The sequence below is a fragment of the Spinacia oleracea genome, chromosome 1 (genome assembly GCF_020520425.1).
Source record: "Spinacia oleracea cultivar Varoflay chromosome 1, BTI_SOV_V1, whole genome shotgun sequence".
NCBI classification, from domain to species: Eukaryota; Viridiplantae; Streptophyta; class Magnoliopsida; order Caryophyllales; family Amaranthaceae; genus Spinacia; species Spinacia oleracea.
This window is the reverse complement of record NC_079487.1, coordinates 105,377,214-105,396,998: the sequence shown is the minus strand read 5'-3', so window position 1 is coordinate 105,396,998 and position 19,785 is coordinate 105,377,214. Positions and strand designations below refer to the sequence as shown.

General features: G+C 35.3%; 1 protein-coding gene across 3 annotated transcripts; it reads left to right on the top strand.

Annotated features, from left to right (window-relative positions):
* The first annotated feature begins 3,962 nt into the window (after positions 1-3,962).
* Positions 3,963-15,040, top strand: LOC110803473 (sister chromatid cohesion protein PDS5 homolog C). Of its 3 annotated transcripts, XM_022008989.2 has the most exons (15): positions 3,963-4,114; positions 4,382-4,570; positions 7,729-7,932; positions 8,016-8,197; positions 9,317-9,443; positions 9,528-9,725; positions 10,673-10,720; positions 10,807-11,700; positions 11,809-11,952; positions 12,964-13,028; positions 13,479-13,530; positions 13,616-13,690; positions 13,772-13,815; positions 14,107-14,181; positions 14,262-15,040. In XM_022008989.2, exons 2-15 carry the CDS (start codon positions 4,466-4,468, stop codon positions 14,740-14,742), a joined length of 2,694 nt encoding a protein of 897 aa, XP_021864681.1. In that variant the 5' UTR covers positions 3,963-4,114; positions 4,382-4,465; the 3' UTR covers positions 14,743-15,040. The 3 variants fall into 3 exon arrangements, with proteins under 3 accessions (XP_021864681.1, XP_056694431.1, XP_021864682.1); XM_056838453.1 differs by having other exon boundaries at positions 4,057-4,570; XM_022008990.2 differs by lacking the exon at positions 3,963-4,114 and having other exon boundaries at positions 4,123-4,570; positions 9,528-9,722.
* Positions 15,041-19,785: the final 4,745 nt, after the last annotated feature.

Below are 19,785 nucleotides of genomic sequence, written 5' to 3'. Positions count from 1 at the left end.
CGTTCTTATTTACATGACGCAATTGGGTTTTTGACACTATTCACACAAGCTCGTTTAACTTCCTTTTGTGATTTATACTTAAGAAAAAACATAGTCGTGTGGGGTCTTATTAGATTCGTGTCAATAAATATTTTTTAAATATCAAATTTTATAATTTTTTCTTATCCATAATTGAAGATATTAGTGTTTGAAATCGTGAATTGGCAAACGTGCCTAAATAGTTGCGTCATTTAAAAAAGAGCAGAGGAAGTATAATCGTGTACGATCATATTAGAATTAATGTATATGCATGAACTAGATACTTCCTCCGATTCTTCTTAGTTGCAACACTTTGTTTTTCACTTTTGTCAATTCATATCTTGAACAATTAATATATTTAATTAGCGAGAAGTAAAAATTATAAAAAAAATAATTTTCGCAAAATATGCATTAAGACGAATCTAACAAGATCCTACATGCATGAATATGTTTTTCCTAAAGCATAGATCGTGAAAAATAAACGAAGTAGATTATGTAAATAGTGCAAAAAATAAAGTGTTGCAACTATTTTGAAGCGGAGGAAGTATATAACAATAATGTCATCAAACATGTAATTCCCTCAGAAGTTGATATCATGTACTTCTACTATATACCACGTACCGTGGTCACTTTTATCTTCAAATAGAAAACTTTTAAACAATTTGACTATACTTAAGTTTAATCCTTAGCCAAGATCTAAGTTTGAAAAATAAGAAAAATGCTAGTCACTCACCGATAGTTTATGGCGTTGTTTATTATTAATAATCATTATAATTTATTTATTTTTTGACACATGCAAAAGAGAATTAAATCCTATTACTAAACGTAGATCCTTCCTTTCTGCAATGTTAGCAATGACGTGTGCTCGTTTCACTTTAATCCTATCTGTTTTTAGGATCGTGCATATGTTGAACGTTGTTGCTATCTTCTTGATTTCCTGAATCTCCCAAACTATTTGAATTTCATTTCTTAACTCCATCCTCAAATTTGTCAATAAATTCACCGAGTCCGTAAATAGCATTATGTTGCCAATGTTCTGCTCCTTTGCCCATTTTAACCCATGAAGGCAAGCTTTTGTCTCTGCTTGGAGTGTTGTAGAAGTACTACTGTAGTTCCCTCCTCCATCCCTGAAGTAATCGTTGCCCCCCTCCTTATAAGCCCAACCCCACCCTTCTTTTTCCGTTCCATTCTCCCATGAGCCAACCACCTGCAAAACAAAGTTAGAAAATATATCCTTGTTGCTTCCTAATTGAACCAGGTAGAACCTTGGAGGACTACTGAGTTCCTTTCCCAACGTATGGAAACCAACACATGCAATTGAAGGAGATTGTTGAAACCAATGTAAATGGCTCATGCCTTCATCGGCTTGAGTTAGAAAAGTTCTTGCATGACCTCCTATATTTCGAAACACTCGGGCGTTCCTAGTCACCAAAATACTCCATAGCATGGTCACGAAGCCTTCTAACTTGCTATTGTCAGCACCATCCTCGCTATAAAAGAGCAGGATGTGTTTTTGAACCCATGTTGTAAAGCTTATGGACTCAATACTTTCTATTTGAACTTGTATATTGTAGACCGTCAAGCTAGTCTAGCCACATTACAAGTTTGAAAAATATGTTGTAAACTCTCATCCAAAACAACCACAGTAGCCACACTGGCTATCAACATCAATACCTCTTCTTCTCAGGTTATAGTTAATTGATAACCTATCATACATGATCTTCACATAAACACTTTCCATTTTCGAGGAATATTTATCTTCCAGATTATTCGAAGCACTTTAAAAATATCTTCTGCAATCCTCTCGTCCTCCATGATCTTGTTCTCCAAGAGCATTACACAACCTGACCTAATAGTAAACTTTCCTGACGAGAAAAGAAAGACAAAAGGCTTGCCTTGGGTTAAAATGGGCAAATTAAGGAGCGGAACATTAGCTAGCAACATAATGCTATTTACGGGCTCAATGAATTTAGTGACAAATATGAGGATTTCATTTATTGGAATAATCATTACATTTGAGGTGACAAGAAAGACAATAACATGACTAACCGATCGAGGACATGCATATTGTATATAGTTGTATGTTGATGGAACAACTAATAGGAATAAGTTTTCCATTCATTGTTATTTCAACATATAATGGTTTGCATGTGATCAATAATATCCCCAATAAGTAACATGTAAGTAAAAATTAAATCAAGTGGCGATTAGTTATTGGGATGATTTTCACTTACCTTCTTAAGACAACAACTATGCGATAAGTATATATATCCGAAGTATGTAATAAGGAAATAGTTCGTTTTAGATATATTATTTATTAAATTACTTTGGATTTGTTATGTGTACAAAAAAAAGCACACAGTGATTCCCATCAAGTAATATGTAAGTAAAAATTAAATTAAGTGGCGATTAGTTATTGGGATGATTTTCACTTGCCTTCTTAAGACAATAATTACGTGATAAGTATATATATACGAAGTATGTAATAAGGAAATAGTTCATTTCATATTTATTATTATTAAATAACTTTGGCTTTAATGTGTAAGAAAAAACACACGGTGAAAATGAGATTAAAGCATTGGAAGGAAATGAAAGGAATGTATTAGGTTACTAAGAAAAGAGACCAAGTGAATACTATAGGCATGCAGAAAGATTGCCTATTAAATTTTTTAAAAGGTTTCATAACAACGACATTCGATATAAATGATAACCTAAACTTGTAAATAAAACACAACTATGATTCTCACTTTTGATACGTTAACTTTTTGTGTGATCAATCTAATCACAACAATTAGAGCAAGCAAATTAACTAGTGTAGCTTTTACGTTGTTCAGTTTTATTTACAAATCACGAAGCACTTTAGCTGATAATATAAACGACAGATTGCAAAAGAACCACCACCGATTCACTTGCCGTTAAGTGTATATTGATTCTCATTACTTAAATGAAAATCACTTGTTTCGCATCGCCCTATCTTTCTCCACGTATTGTTGTCTAGTTCATTTGTATTTCATGATACACTCTAAACTGACAATATAAATTAAACAACAAAAGTCAGCAACCACATTCAAAAAATCGCCTATTTTAGAGTATTGATTCTTATTTCTCTATGTGAATCACAAATTTTACATCACCACACATTTTTCCGCACTAATTTCAGGCACATATATAAAACCATGAAAGATACAAACAACAAACAACAAACAAAAGCAAGCTTGAAACAAACTCACACTCTTTTATTTATGACCTATGACTTCTATATTCATAACGTCTCCTATCAATGAGTTGATCTGACAATTATTTAGTTAACTACATACACCAATCAGACTAATATCAAAACATAAACATGTTTAATTATCTACTAAGTATCTATGTATAAAAGTAACTTTCATAATCCATTTGCGTCTCAACGTCTTTTCAAACATATCCATTCTATAGAATAATCCACGATTACTTACTTTTTTTTTTACTAATCTATAAAAGCACATGTGCTCGATCACAACCCATAACAGGCTGCATATCATTAATCATGACGTATATATTCATAACATTTCCTATCAACAATACAATCCGACAACTCTTTACCGTCAACCAACCATATTATACTGAAACATAAACCTGTTTAATAACCTACATTATCCATAAAGTACTTTCAACATCCATCTCAACCTTTAACTGTTTTCAAACATCAGATCCATTCAAAAAACAATCCAAAATTACATACTTTTTACCAATCCATCCATAACCATAAGAGTGTTCGTTCTTAATCACAATCCATAATTGACTGCATATACTTACCCACCAATTTCCCGAGTTTATAAAACACCAAACAAGAGCCCAAATTTCAACTCCAATCCCACACAAGCGGACTCCAAATCTCAGTAAAAACCATTTTTCATATTTTTCTGGGCATTATTTATCTGAACACTCTCTTCGCTCACTGTGAAAAAGTGACGAAATATTTCATTTTCTCTCCCATCAACAAAATTAAAAACCCTCGTCATAATTCATAAATCCATCTTACGAAAATCTTGGGGGAAAAAAAGAGAAAGAAAAAAAAGGAGGCTCTCATAATTTTCTACCACTTCGCACAAAAGTAGGTTTCTTTCTCTCTCCTTCTCTATCTATCCCCATTTCCCCCAAAAATTAAAATCGATACAAAACCCTAGTTTTTCTCTCTCATCCGAAAAATTTCATCTTCCTCCTCTTTTCTCTTCCATAAATCGTAAAAAAAAAAAAAAAATTAATCTCCACCCCTTTTCGCGCTCTTAACTTTCTCTCTCCATCTCTAAAACCAAATTTTTTGATATTTTTTTTAGTTTTGAGATTCAGTTTTTTTAATTCATTTTTCGGTGTTTTTTAGTTGTTACGGTGGTGATCCTGGGTTGCCAGGGTTTTGATGCTGTTGAAGAAGTTGAGTAATTGAGAGATCTAGAGAAGTTTAACAATGGCGTTGTCAGATGAAGAGCTGCTTGAGAAGCAGCTCACCGAAGCTGGTAACCAGCTTCTCTCTCCTCCGTCTTCCGTCGCTGAATTGCTTGCTTCGCTTGACGTAAGTCTTTAATTTATCCCTTTTCCAGTTTTCCAGATGCTAGGTTTTTCCCGAATTTCTTGAATTTTGCTTGATTTATTTATTTAACTCAAGTGTTAATTGGGTGTCCTGTTGAATTAATTGCGTTCTAATTTTCTTAAACAGTTGCATGTGTTATAAAGTTGCTATTTTTTTTTTAAAATGTTTTTTTAATGTTTAAGTTTAAATTGTAATTAATTGGCATTTGTGCTTTTAAACGCTTTTTTTTTTTTTTTTTGCTACATTTCCTTACTTTTGGTTCAATAATACGCTTTTAATTGATTCCTTTCCTTATTTTCTCAATTTCCTTCCCGTCTTAACAAGATTATATATCCCCTCACAAAAAAAACAACATTATAGACTTCGTATTATTAGTCTACTGCCACGTAAGTTGAGTTCTGGGTACGGGTGTCAAACGTTCGCGATTTCTGGATGAAACTTCTGTTTGCTCGAAGATGCTCAGTTATGTTCGAATTATTTTCTGTAATTGAATTTACTAACTCTGCTGTTACCCGTTCTGCGGCAACAATAAAATTGTCCTATTATGTTAGAATTCCGATACTTTTTTCTGCTTTACTAGTAGTTAAAACTTAATGAGCTTTTGCACTTGAATTTACTAACTCTGCGCTTTCCGTTCTATGGAGATAACAAAAATGGCTTATTATATTGAAGTTTATATTAAAAACTTCGATACTTTTTTGTTTACTAGTAGTTAAAACTTGTAACTTAATGAGGATTTTTTGCATTTTATATGGGAAAGTTGCGGGGTGTGTGCGGTTGGCTTTGCAGGATACATAAAAATAATACGGTTTTTTCATGAAATACCCCCGAGGTTTACAAAAACGCACCAAATACCCTCGCGTGTTTCGATTAACATAATATGCCCCTATTTATCCGTACTGTTCATGAGATGCACCTAACAGTTAACGGCGTTAGTCTACCGTTAGTGGAGTTTTACTATTTTGCCCTTAATTGTGTTATGACCCCATTTACTTACCTTCCCTTTGACAAAAACTCAAAAAAAAAAATCTCATATTCTTCTATTTCTCTCTCTCTCCCCTGTTCTTCAAGCTTCAACCTACTCGAAACCCAGTAATTCTGGGTAGATCCTCCTGCTCTCTGGTCGCTGGCGACGTCCGATCTCCGCTCTCTGGTCGCCGGCGGAGGCCGATCTCTGGTCGCCGACAGTGATCCGGAGGATCACTTAAATCAGATGTTGATGGTGGTCGACTTGGCTTCGCGGAGTGTGGTCGTTCTCCGGTGGCCGCATTGGGAAGGTTGTCGATTCTCCGGTGGTGCGGAAGTTTCGCGGCGGTGCAAAAAACGAAGTTGTTCTTCCTCCTGCTCTCTGATAGCCGACGGCGTCCGATTTCCGTTCTCTGGTCGCCGGCGGAGGCCGATCTCGGCCCAGGGTTCAACATCCTCGGTTGCACCGTCGATTCATTGACCCACTCAAGTGCAACGAGCAATAGAGAAAGAAGGGATTCGGAGGACGAATCCCTTAGTTTCTGCAAAGGTAAGGGAGTTGAAGAAGATGAAGAGGAGAGAGAGTCTTCAAAAGTTTCTGCAATTTGAAGCACAAAAGGGTCAAAAAGTGCTGCATTTAGGGTTAGAATTGAAGCTGATTTTGACGAAATTGGGTATTTTGATTTGCAATTGAATGAAATTCGAGAAGTTGAGGGTGTTGGGAATTGGGAATTGGGAGAGTGAGTAAAATTGAGTGGAGACTGTTTGAAGAAAATTGGGAGTCAATGTAGAAGCAGACATTGATTATGGATTTATGGTGGTGGATTTCCAGAATCGAATTCTAATTCTAAGGTTTCTGACTTACTACTAAGATAGTATGAAGCACTTAGTTAAGGAATTCTCTGTAAATGTTGTTGTAAGTGTTGTTGATCTGAATATCTTTGATAAAGTGGTTTAATTCTTGCAGCCTTTGTGTTTTAAGTAGCTCAATCCTGTATGTTCTTCTCTGGGTCCGCCCTTCTTGTTTCTCCAATCTCAGTCCAATTTGTGGGCGATTAGTGTGAATGGAAGTAATTGATTTTTCGAATTTGATTGTTTGCACGTTGATTCTTATGTTGGCGGTTGTAGAACAATGGAGTGCACCGGAGAAGATGGATCAGGAAAAGAGAAGGAAGGGATGGAGAGAAAAGAAAAAAAAAAAAGCAGTTTGGATATTTAGTGCAACTTAGTTTACAAATAGGTGTATATTGTGCAATAAGTTTAAAAATAGGGGCATTCTGTGAATTATAAACATGACTTAACGGAGGACTAACGGAAGGTCGGATTAGGGGTATTTGGTGCAAACTTAGGCAAAAATAGGGGTATATTATGTGATTCGAAAGACACGAGGGTATTTGGTGCGTTTTTGCAAACCTCGGGGGCATTTCATGAAAAAACCGAAAATAATAAAACAGATATTTATTCACCCCCAGAATTTTGAGGCTGTGCTGTTTTACTTGTATAGCAATACTTATAAGGTGCTCTAACTTCATGTTTTCGTGGAGCCTCTCTGGATTGCCTGAGAAATACTTGGGTTATGTTCTTTTCACCTGAATGGTCCTTGACATAAAACGCTATTAATTGAACCTATCTGTACTGAGTTTAGCTGTAAGTTGAATTTGGTACTTGGTAGTCCTTATCTAAACTCAGTTCACTCGAGCCTTTTTAATTTTAAAAGGTGAGTAGTTAACGTCTCAGTTATTTATCCAACATTGTGAACTTGGAGGTACTTGGATATGAAAGCAACACTGGTTCCTGGAATTTAGATGTTTATTCCTACTTTTCCAAGACAATTTAGATTTATTTTCGGATTCAGATTCTTTTTTCTGTCATCTAGTCTTATATTGCAGTTTGAGCTTCTGGCAACATTATGCTTGGAATGCCTGTGTGTATTGTGTGTGTGTGTGGGTGGGTGGGGGGGGGGAGGTCTTTTGTGAGTCTACTATACCTGCTTAGTGCTGAGCTGCTGCCTGGAAGGATGCACATTATTCTTTTGTGTGTTGTTTGCCTACTTCTAGGAGTATGATGTGAAACCTGTATTCGTGCACCAAGTTGTGTTAGAGATACTTCTTTGGGAAGTTCCACAACATAGAGTCTTCAGTTGTTTTATTTATCCTTGTTTCTCGTGCTTGTAGCGTGTAGAAAACTTGCTCACCCAAGTGGAACAGTCACCATCGGAGTCAATGAAGAAATCACTCTCTCCATCAATGAAAGCATTGATCTCCAATGAACTGTTGAGACATTCAGACATTGATGTCAATGTTGCTGTTGCTTCATGTATCAGTGAGGTAACAAGGATCACAGCTCCAGATGCACCTTACGAGGATGACCAAATGAAGGTGTATATGATCAATCAATCCACTAGTGTCACTATTATGATTATTCCTTCTGTCCATATGCTGATGTAGCCAACTGTGTACAGGAGGTGTTTCAATTGATTGTATCATCGTTTGAGAAGCTAGATGACAAATCTAGCCTGTCATTTAACAAGAGGACCTGCATCCTGGAAACAGTGGCAAAAGTCAGATCATGTGTGGTGATGCTGGATCTGGAATGTGATGCATTAATTGTGGAAATGTTCCATCACTTCTTTAGAACTATCAGGTAACTGAAAGATATGAGCATTTGTTTTTGATGTTGGGAAACATACTTTGTGAGAGTTCTTGTTAGGTTATTGTTCTTCTTTTGGTTTGTTTGGTATGTGTACAACACCTCTGGTTTGTCATTCGTGCAGCTTGCCTACTTCTGGATCAACTTAGATCTTGCAGTGTTAAAAAACTTTCACACTTCTTGATCTCAGAGTTAGAATATCTAGTTGTTCCACATACATCCTAGAATTTGTATGGCACATCTTCCTTTAGGTGCCTCCAGGTAGTGAATTATAAAAACCCAAAACAGAAAGTGGTGTTTAGTTTATTTGCTCTCCCCACCTTATGTAAAAGGATAACTCCTTGCATGCTTGCTAAGGAGAAAAGCTCTTCTGATTTGGTACTGGCCTTTGATTTCTTGTGTGTGGACCACTATCGCAAAATGGTTTTTCTGATGAAGATGAATTGCTTATTGTTGTGGACTATATGGTACACATATTGTGAACTATCTTGTGTCTCATTCTTTTTGTTACACATTCTTTTATCTGAAGATTACCCGTTGCCTTTTCTTTATTGCTATCCCTGTACACTGCATGCCTTTATGTAGTTTCCCTCTTTGCTCCCCACAAGAATTGTATTTATGTAAGTTCTTGGAGCCTTGGTCCTGTATCTCCCCAGGATTTTGTATCTGACTATGCTTGATGCTTTTAAAAAGAGCAACATTGAAAAATTATGGTTCTGATCTTTTCTATCTTATGTCATACACTTTGTAGACCCTTCAATGGTGAAATATGAAAACTTATGCTCTTGCTTGTTTATACATGTACGGTAATTGTTATGTACTCGAGCACTTGTGAATTTTGTAACCCTGAAATTTTTTAGTCACGTGGAGGATTATGTTGTTGAATAATTTCTAAACTACTAATACATTTTGAAAGAGAAGGAAGGTAAAGATTTGGAGTGGAGAAACTCTTACATGCAGTCTTTGCAATTTTGTTCTCTCCCTATGTCTTTTGGGATATTTACTGCACAAGTGCACAAGAAGGAAGTGATGGAAAACCTTCAAGTCACTCTTTGATAGACTGTGATCGATTAACCTTACCTGACGACGGTTTATTCTTTTGGGATCTTGTAGGGGTGATCATTCTGAAAATGTGTTTTCTTCAATGGAGACAATCATGACCCTTGTCTTGGAAGAAAGTGAAGATATATCAACAGATCTTTGTTCGTCTATCCTAGACGTTCTGAAAACCGAGAATAAGGTCAATTTTCTTACAAGTTGCTGAAGCTTCATTTGTGATCACCCTGAATGAGTTTGGTGATCTTTTTTATATTCTGATGTCCAGGAAGTTTTGCCTGTTGCTCGTCTGCTTGGGGAGAAAGTGGCTGAAAAGTGTGCTGTCAAGCTTAAACCTTATCTGATACCAGCTATGAAGTCCCTTGGTACTACTGTAGATGATTATAGTAAGGCTGTGGCAACTGTTTTACAAGCTAGAAGTGAAGCTGTTGAGCCTAGTGAGGCAGATGCTGTGAACGAAAATGTGGTAGTATATTCCTTAGTCCATGATGATTTTTTTTTTTTTAATAATATATATCTCTTGGTAGTTCTGCAAAGCTAAAAATATTTGGTAATTGATAACATGCAATATATCTTGATGGCTGGTTAGTGGTTATTATAGTATGTGTTTTACTCTCCATGACTTAAGTCCACAGAGTAAGGGCATTATATGCTAATATAGTGATGTAATTTAGTTTTCTTGATTTTAGCCAGGAAGGTTAGAGAAGTTACGGAGTGACTGAGTTGTAGAGTTTGTGCAATAATTTTTATGATTCATTTGGAGTTGGAATTTGGAGTTTCTCCTTCAAATACTGTGTTCATCAAATTTAGCAACGAAGCACACTGTTCTATTTCATTCTCTATCTTATATTTAAAACTTTTGCTCTGAAGCTTTTCTAAACTTTACATATCACTTTTCCTTGTTTACATGAGGGAGAAAAGGCTCACATATAGAAGAACATGGTATATTCCATATCCTTAATTACTTGAATAAATGCTACTTAAGTGTAGTAGACTATGGATGTCACATGATGGAAATCTACGAGCAGTTTGGAATGATTTTGGAGAGGTTTTGTACCTGGAAGATGCTGTTATTTTTCTTTTTTTGCTTTTCATGGCGCTGACTTTTTATCAAGATGTTTAAATATTACACTTGATCTGTTTTTGATCCACTTCATCACATATTTAACAGCTGTTGAAGACCACATCTAACACTAATTTGTTGAGAGCTAACTTTCTGTAGTCGTTATTGTTTAGTCTCACATCAAAGTCAGTCTTTTTTTTCTTCTTCTTTCTTCTACGTTTTGAGAAACAGGTTTACTGGGTATATGTTGTGCTTGCACAGTTAGTAGCATGAAGCAGCCAATTGATTCTTTAAATATCTATTATTTCCTGCTTTTTTTAACGTCTTCTTTCCAATCTTTCTTTAATCAGGCTGCTGAGAATGATGTGACCAACCCACCTTCAGAAAAGGCAGTTGAAGTATGTGTGTTCCTCATGCTATTTTAATGAGCTTGGTCATTTTTCTGGAACAATGGCTTAATGTTAGCTTTTCATTTTTTCCTCAGGTAGCTTTGGAAACTTTGGATGATGCGCCCCCTTCTGAAGAAGTTGGTCCTGCTACTGTTGGGTCTCCAAAGGCTGTGGTCAGCAATGGTACATTACAGAATGAGGTTGAAGATATCTCTGCAGGCAACGATGATTCCAAGGAGGTAAATCATGAGGTTCATGATGAAGAGGCAGAACCAAGCAAGGCTAAGGTTGACAATATAGATGCTGAAAAGCTCACAAAACCAAAAACTAAGCCAGTAAAAGTTAACAAGCGGAAAGGGAAGAAAACAAATTCGTTGAAGAGCTCTTTAGAACTTCCAGAACCTGCTGTTATGGAGGAAAAGGAGGAAACAGTGATGCCTGAGCCTCAAGAAAAAGATGGGAAGGATGCTGACAATGTACCAAGTGAGGCTCCGTTGGCTGATTCTGCAGAGCCAGCAGAAAATGAAAAAGAGCCTGATGCCCCAGTACCCTCACCCAAAACATCTGAAGAGCCTGTTGGTGTTCCATCTCTCTCCCCAAGTGGAAGCCTTGCTGATGAGGATCCAAAAGAGGATGAACCAGAAAAGAAGGATGAATTAGTGGAAAGTGAGCCAGCTGGTGATGTTGAAATGGAGGAGGAATCTGATCCCAAGAAGTCCCTTGAAGGAGTTAGTGCTTCAGAATCCAAATTGCATAAGCAAAAAGGGAAAAAGGTATCTTCTACCACCGACAAGGAGGACAGTGTACCGAGTTCTGATGCATCAAAGGAAGATGAAAAAACCAGTGATGTGGATGCCAAATCGGCGAAACAGACGGGCAAGAAGGCCGAAGTTGTTGTTAGCCAGCGTGATAATAAGAACAAACGAGCTCAGGGAAAAGCTACTCCTGCAAAAGATCTTACAAAAACTCCGTCCAAGGATGAGAGGAAGGTACTTATGTAAAGCCGTTGTGTTTATCCTTGGAATAAATTTTATAAAGTTGCTATGTTATACCTATTACAAAAGCTTTAATGACTACGTATTTAATTAATTTTCCAGAAGTCTGTTGGTTCAGCAAAGTCCACTGCAAAGCCCGTTAAAGATGAAAGTGATGTGGAAAAAGCATCCGATTCAAATTCCAAAAGGAAGCGTTCCAGTGAAAAGAAAGTATCCAGCGAAAAGAAAGTACCCAGCGGAAAGAAGGTATGTTTTCCTATTGATGTCTTGATCAGTTGACACTGCTTGCGGTTAGTCTGCTGCTATATGATAATGCTGTTGCTTAGGTGATATCCTCAATTCTTGGTGTTACAGTTATTTAAGAAGCTGGGTTGTTTTGTATCTAGGGAAGTATGCTGTATTTGGTTGCCTAGAATATGAAATTTATTAAATATAGCCACTTAAAAAGGTGGTAAAAGGAGTGAAGTTTGACCAAATTTGCAATTAGACTTCCAGGTGCTATGAATCTGAATTATTTAATTTTTGTAATGTAAGTGTTCTTAGTTGCATCTTAGAATGCATTATCATTAATCATGTAATCTGTAATTTTATAAATCTGAAGATTGAGCATATTATAAGTATTTGTAAACTATTTGTACCAGTGTGATGTACATGTTCGACCCTGTTCACTAGTATTGCATTTCCACAAGTTCCTTTTGCTTCCATTCACTTTATGCGGACATGCGGTGCACAATCTAGTTTAGTTTGTTGTAGCAAGTGAAATGAATTTGTAGCATGTGGCATGCCCTGAATGAGTCAGTTTCAAAAGAGGATGGTGTTAGGGTGAGATTAGCCCGTTTTTAGTATGACCCATATGCCCTTCCATTTTTTCGTTTGTAAAATACTCCCTCCGTCCCTAAATGTTTTTCCCGTTTGCTATCATGTAGGTAGGTAGGGTTGGTTAATACCATTATTGGAGCTCTTGTTCTTGCATGAACTTATAAGTTATTATAACATGCTTGATTCTTCTATGACCATATGGATGCATCTGAGAGAATCTCATCAAACACCTAAAACGGATTGTTACCAACTTACCATTGGTTTGTACTCCATACTAACTGTATTATCTACAGATTCATATGGAATTATGACATTTTTGGGTTTCTTTACTTAAATGTTTCTCGAAAAATTGTTCAGGAATGAGCGTGATTGACCATGTTGAAGTCTTTAATCTTTGCATTGAATTTTTCTTCTGATGAGTTTGATATAAATTTCCAGGCTTCCAAATATGGTAAGGAATTGGTTGGTTCGACGATCCACGTTTGGTGGCCAGATGACAAAGAGTAAGATGTTTGCTTTATTTGCTCATGATAAATACTTCATTTTGATAAACGTTGTGGAATTTACTCTCTTGTTTTTCATCTTCTGTTCTAGACTTTGAGAAAAATTTCGTCATTGTTTTGCTATAGTCTGGTCTCTGTTGAACTTCAACCATCTTAACTCTTACATCACCCTGTCTCTGATGTTAATAGATAGTATGTGCAAACATGTCTTACAGATCTTGCACTTTTGTCTTGACATGTATAGTTTATGACATACTTTCCCCCCAATTGATCAAGACATTTTAATCATTGTAGGCTGGCAATGCAATATCTTTATAGCTGGCTATGTAGCTCATGCATGACTGAGTTATAGCCATACTATCCTGGATATTGAATAACGGAGATTAGATGATTCCTGACTTCATATAGTACATGCTTTAATTTCCTTTCTTTTGTCGGAGTTATTTGCAGGTTTTATAAAGGGGTTGTTGAGCACTTTGATCCTGGTTCAGGAAAGCATAAGGTGATTGGGAGTTTCTTGCTCTAAATTGCTTCTTCATTTATCTTTGTGTATTTTGTTCTTAGTAGTTTGCTTTATTTTGATGTAGGTAATATATAGTGATGGTGATGTTGAGGTTTTGAAGCTTGAGAAGGAGAAGTGGAAATTGATGGAAGATGATCAGGTTTGCTCCCTTGTATTGGTTTATGGGTTTTTAAAAAATATTTTACAGTTAATAATGTGTACTGCTGTATCTTAATCACAGAGGGATTCAAGCGACGGTGAAAGCCCTGATGAATCTGCTGAAATGTAAGTCTTTCTTGTTGTACATTGAGTTCTTATGAGCATTAGAACCTTACATTTTTGCACATCAAGTTGATTCAATCACTTTCCGGTTTTTGATAATGAACTGTTTTGACTGAGTTTCTGTGATCATATCTGAGAATTCATTGCTCCAGTCTGCGGTTCTCTTATCTGATGCATTTGATTGTGTTAATTTGGCTGTTTTGTAGCAGTGCATTATGCATTTGTGCTTCTCTATCTACTTTCTGGTTATCTAATCAATTTCAAATGTACTATCTTATCTTGGCTGGTTTGTAGGCCACAAGCTAAAAAGGCCAAGACAAGTCCTGTTCTAGGGGCTAAACGAGGAAAGACTGAGACTTCAGCTAAAAAGTACAGTGTGATATCCACTATGTTTTTAGACATCTGTTTTTATTATTCTCAGTCTAAGATGTTTTGTTTGCATTTTCCAGGGCCGGAGGTTCAACCAGCAAATCTAAAACTACAACCAAGCCTCGAACTAAGAAGAAGGATGATAATAATAAAGTGGATGCCAAAACAAAGGACGAGCCTTTGAAGAGTATTGGTAAATCTGAGGACCCTAAAGGTGGAAAACCCAAAGATTCAAAATCTGGCAACAAGGACAAGACCCCTAAATCAGTTGGAAAATCCAAAGCTAATGATGTGGACACACCCAAAGGGAGTAGCAAGTCAAAGCAAGAAACACCTATAGTTGCTACAAAGTCCAAGGGTAAATCTCCAAAGAGTGGCGGCAAATCCAATACTACTAACGGGAGCAACAAAGTGAAAGCTGCTCCTGCAGCAGAGGAAGAGGATACTGAAGATATGGAGTCATCACCAGAACCAGCAAAAGCGCCTGAAAGTTCAAAGGGGAAGTCTCAGAGTGGATCAAAAAAGAGTGCAAAGAAGAGAAAAAGAGGCACAAAAGGCTGAGGAAGTGGAGCGTAACTGTTAGATTTATTTAGTGCCCTGGCTGTTGAAAGTTAAGCCACACACAACATTTGTGTTAGGAAATTGGTGGCTTCTATAATGTGGTATAACAGCAGCAGCTTTACAACAGTTGCCTTTTAGGATGAGAGTTTTATGTGTAGAATTTGATTTTGGTTGTTGAGGTCAGAGGCAGTAGACTTTTGGAAGATTAGCTTGTCTAGAAATTAATTCCATAGATAGATGTAGATTGGTGCTCTCTGTTAAATTGCAATCTATTTATCCAACTTACAAATTTGCATGACATGTGCTTTTTATCTCGTCTTGCTTGGGTCGTTGTATATCTAGCAGTACTTCCTTCCTTTTGTCTATGACTTGAGTTGTTTCTTTGGCAGTTTGGGTCGTAAAGGGGTATCGTATGCTTTGAATTGGTCATTCTGCATTCCTCCTTGCGGTTCCAGGTGCGTTGATTAGGAGTTTGTGGTGATAAAAGTACTCATGTTCTTTTCTCGTAACCGGATGTTCTTTCAATTATATATACTAGTGTTCTTAAGGTGCACCATGGTCCACCTTCTAAATTACGCCGTGTACTTTTCATTGACGGAAGCCAAGAGTTCATATATCTGCAGGTGCGTTGATTAGGAGTTTGTGGTGTTGCCCGTATACTTTTCATTGACGGAAGCCAAGAGTTCATATAGTTCTTCGATATACTGAAGTTCATGAGAGAGAGGAATAGCTCAGTAGGTTAGAGTGTCCATCCCGGTTCCAGGTGATCCTGGGATCGATTCTCATTTTCGCCCTTGTAGCTCATTCGTACAAAAAAAAAAGTTACGATGTTCATGCATCATTAGTTTAAATGGATAAATGAAGAGAATGATTATAGATTTCTGTACCGAAAGAGCTCAAAATGAATTCATTGTCATAACTTGTAAAGGAACTCACCATGTATCCATTATTGACCATCTCCCAATTACTGTTTTTATTTTGCTACTTCCTCCGTATTTATTTAAGGGATACACTTGTCTTTTCCGGCCGTATTTATTTAAGAGATACACTTGTTAATTTTAGTAATTTATCAACCCCACCATCTAATTAAATAATCTATCTAATATATCTTATGTCCCACCACCCTATTAAACAAATAATTTCAGAACTACACCCTACCCCCACCCCTCTAAAAAGACATGGTCCCCCACTTGTTTTACTTATTAAAATATCTACCCCAACCCCACTTGTTTTATTACTTTATTTCATTCAATTCTTTTTCTTAATATCCGTGTCCCGCCAATTAAGTGTATCTCTTAAATAATTACGGAGGGAGTATCTTCCAATTCTCTTTTTTCGTTTCCCAATTACAATGTTTTGTTAGTCCGTACAGTTTAAATTTATTGCTGAACTAGTGGTTAAACATTTTTTCTAAGAGATTACCGATAAGGCTATGACCACATAACCTTATCTACTACTCCCTCTGTCCCAATTTTATAATCTTATATTCTATTTTGTGCGGCTCAAATTTAGTCATGTTTTTATTTTTGGTCATTAACTTTCTCACTTTCTCATAGATTATATTTCACATTTACACTTTTTCATGCACTCTCTTACTTTTTCATACACTATATTCTACTTTCCCGTACATTATATTTCACTTTTCATACACTATATTTCACTTTTCTTAAAACTCGTGTTTTTAGTGAAACAAGACTATAAAACTAGGACAAATTATATTTTATGTATAAGGGATTAAATAACAAAATAGAATGCGAATGAATATTTTAAATAGACACCAATTCTTAAATGGATCTATCCTCAACTAAATTTATTTTGTAGACCATGCCTAACAAATAAAATCAATAACTTGCTTCTAATTTATGTTTGCACGTTTTATTAGGGTATTATGAAAAAAAATGAAATTGGTGTCGTTAATTAATTCAAGTTGTGCTTGAATAATGTGATTTTAAAACAAATTTTACTTTTACAAAAAAAAAAAGTTACCCTGATTCAAAAATGGTTACTACTATATCTAAGAAAATTGATGTTTAAGGCCCTGTTTAGTTCACCTTATTTCAGGACCTTATTACTTATTTCAGATTTAATCAGATTAGACCAGACCAGACTAGATCAGAAAAAATAAGTTCAGATCTGATCAGACCAGACCAAATCAGATCAGATCAGATCAGATCAGATCAGATCAGACCAGATTATTATGATGATTATGATTATTATTATTTATATCATTGTTATTATATTTAATATTTAATACTATTATTGCTTTAATAAAAAAGAATTTTGTTGTCGGTGCAATTAAAATCTATTACTTAAGACATAAAAAAATATTAACAAAACATTCAAATTCATCATGTCCAAATTAAAACCATTATAAGTCCAGATCAGAAACGATATGATCAGATCATGTCCATATCAAAACTGATTTTTATAGATCAAAACTATTACGGAGTATATATCTAGACCAGAACCGATAGAATCAGATAATATCCATATCATAACTGATCTGTACAGATCATGTCCAGATCATGTTCAAATCTGCAAAGATCTTGTCTACATCAGAACCAATTCTTACATAACCATTATGTTCAGATCAAAACCGATTTGTACAGATCATGTCCAGATCAGAATCGATATGTCCAGATTTATCACTGGTCTAGATATCGACTCTGTACAGATTATGTTCAGATCGGAATTGATATGTCCATATCAGAATTGATTAATAGTGATCATGACCAGATCAGAACTGGTCTGTACAGATCATGACCAGATCAGAACTGATATGTACAGATGATGTCTAGATCAGACCTGATCTGTACAGATCATGTCCAGAACAGAACTGAACTGTATAGCTCATGTCTAGATCAGAACTGGTCTGTACAATTGATCAGTACAGATTATGTCCAGATCAGAACTGATATGTACAGATCATGTCCAGATCAGAACTGAACTGTACAGATCATGTTCAGATCAGAACTGATTTGTACAGATATTGTCCTGATCAGAACTGAACTGTACAGATCATGTCTAGATCAGAACTGAACTGTACAGATCATGTTCCGATCAGAACTGATCATGTCCAAACAGATCAGATCTGTACAAATCATGTCCATATCAGAATCGATCTTTACAAATCATGTCCAGATTAGAATCGATCTGTACAGATCATATTCAGATCAGAACTTATATGTATAGATCATAACCGATCTATCTAGATCATATCTAGGTCTATCTAATATAAGGAATAGTTAAATCATGAGCAAAGTCAAATAAATAATATCAATATTATAAATTTGTGTAACATTTATTTTACACGTAAGTCGTTTAATATTAATAAATGTAGATTTTTTTAAACTTAATTATGAAGAATCAGATCAGATCAGATCATATCAGATCAGAAAAAATAAGTTCAGATCAGATCAGATCAGACCAGACCAGATCAGATCAGACCAGACCAGATCAGATCAGATCAGGAGAAATAAGGTGAACTAAACAGGGCCTACGTCTCATTTTTGTTTGATTTATTTTGACTTATTTAAGATAAAATAAGTTCATTTAAGTTCAGATATTATAAAGTCAGAAAAAATAAGTTCTTTTTACAGACATTTTCACACCCAAATAACTTTACTTCACAAAAAGTAAGGTTTTTTTTCCAGATAAAATAAGTTTAAATAAGCTCAGTTAAATTCAAACAATGTATGTCAAATTGAATTGAGTCTTATTCTAATCACTATGTAAACAATAAAGTTCAATACTTCAATGTGCACGTAAGAAGATTGCTAGAGAAAATTATTGGCTCCTATAATCATGTTCCAGGTCCATACAAGAATAGTCCTTAAAACAGGTTTGCCTCTTGCTTCAACATTACCACATTAGTAGTGTAACTTTTTTTTTATAGGGATTTCTAAACATATGTTACCAAATCTGAAGGGTGACCAAATACGGGTACACCCTTTTTTTTTTTTTTTTTTTTTTTTTTTTTTTTTTTTTAATCTTTGGTGAATACGGGTTCTAGGATACACCTATTGAATAATCTTTTTAGGGGTGTAAATGAGTCGATATTTTAATAAACTACTCGACTCGACCTTGGCTAAAGTTCATTCATGTTCAATTTATTTAATAAATGAGAAGAGGTTGAACAACGTTTGAAGCTCGTTTAATAAATGAGCTTCAACATGAGCATATGTATGCTCGTTCATTTAAGTTCATGAATAAATTCTTCTATTTATATTCATGATCAAATTTACCATATTTAAATCATATTTTGACTTTTAACCTCCAACAAAATAAATTATACAATACAAGAAATTTAAAAACAAAACTATAATTTTTAATTCGTGTATATCACAAAACACATTTGCAAAGGGGAAAAAATTACATGGTAAGGTGTAAAGCGCCAGATCTTCATATTTTACAGCTTTTTTAATTTAAAAAACTCCATAGAATTAGGAAAAACAATCAATATTCCAAATTCCAAAGTTTGATATTGGACAAGGAAAATTGAGGGTATACAAAATGTTTGATTTACTACGATCTTAGCTATGGTGAAAGAAAGTTTTTGTTTGATTCGATTGTTATGTATTACGTATTTGTTAGATTTAATTCTTGTGTAGATGTCGTATGACTTTATATCAATGAGTTAATTTGATTATTAAAACAAAAAGGAAATTGAGAAGCACAAAGTGTAGAACTCTTAATTCATTTTGTTTAATCATAAACTCGTTTATGAACCCGATTCGATTAATAAATGAGTGAAAGTTCCACGGACCGTTCCCGAATACAGTATTCCTAAATGAATCGAGGTTAAACATTTTTTTTTAATCTCTGTCAAAAGCTTTGACTTAAGCTCGTCTAAGTTAAATAACATGAACTTGAATAAGGTAATAATCGAGTTGGTTCTACTCGTTTACACCCTTACCTGTTCTATTTTATAAGAGCATGGCGAAAATGAAAGAAACATAAAATTAAGAAATCCTTGCATGAACCTACTCCACAATAATATTACAGTGGACCTGAAACCAACAATTTATTCTAGCGCTCCTTTTA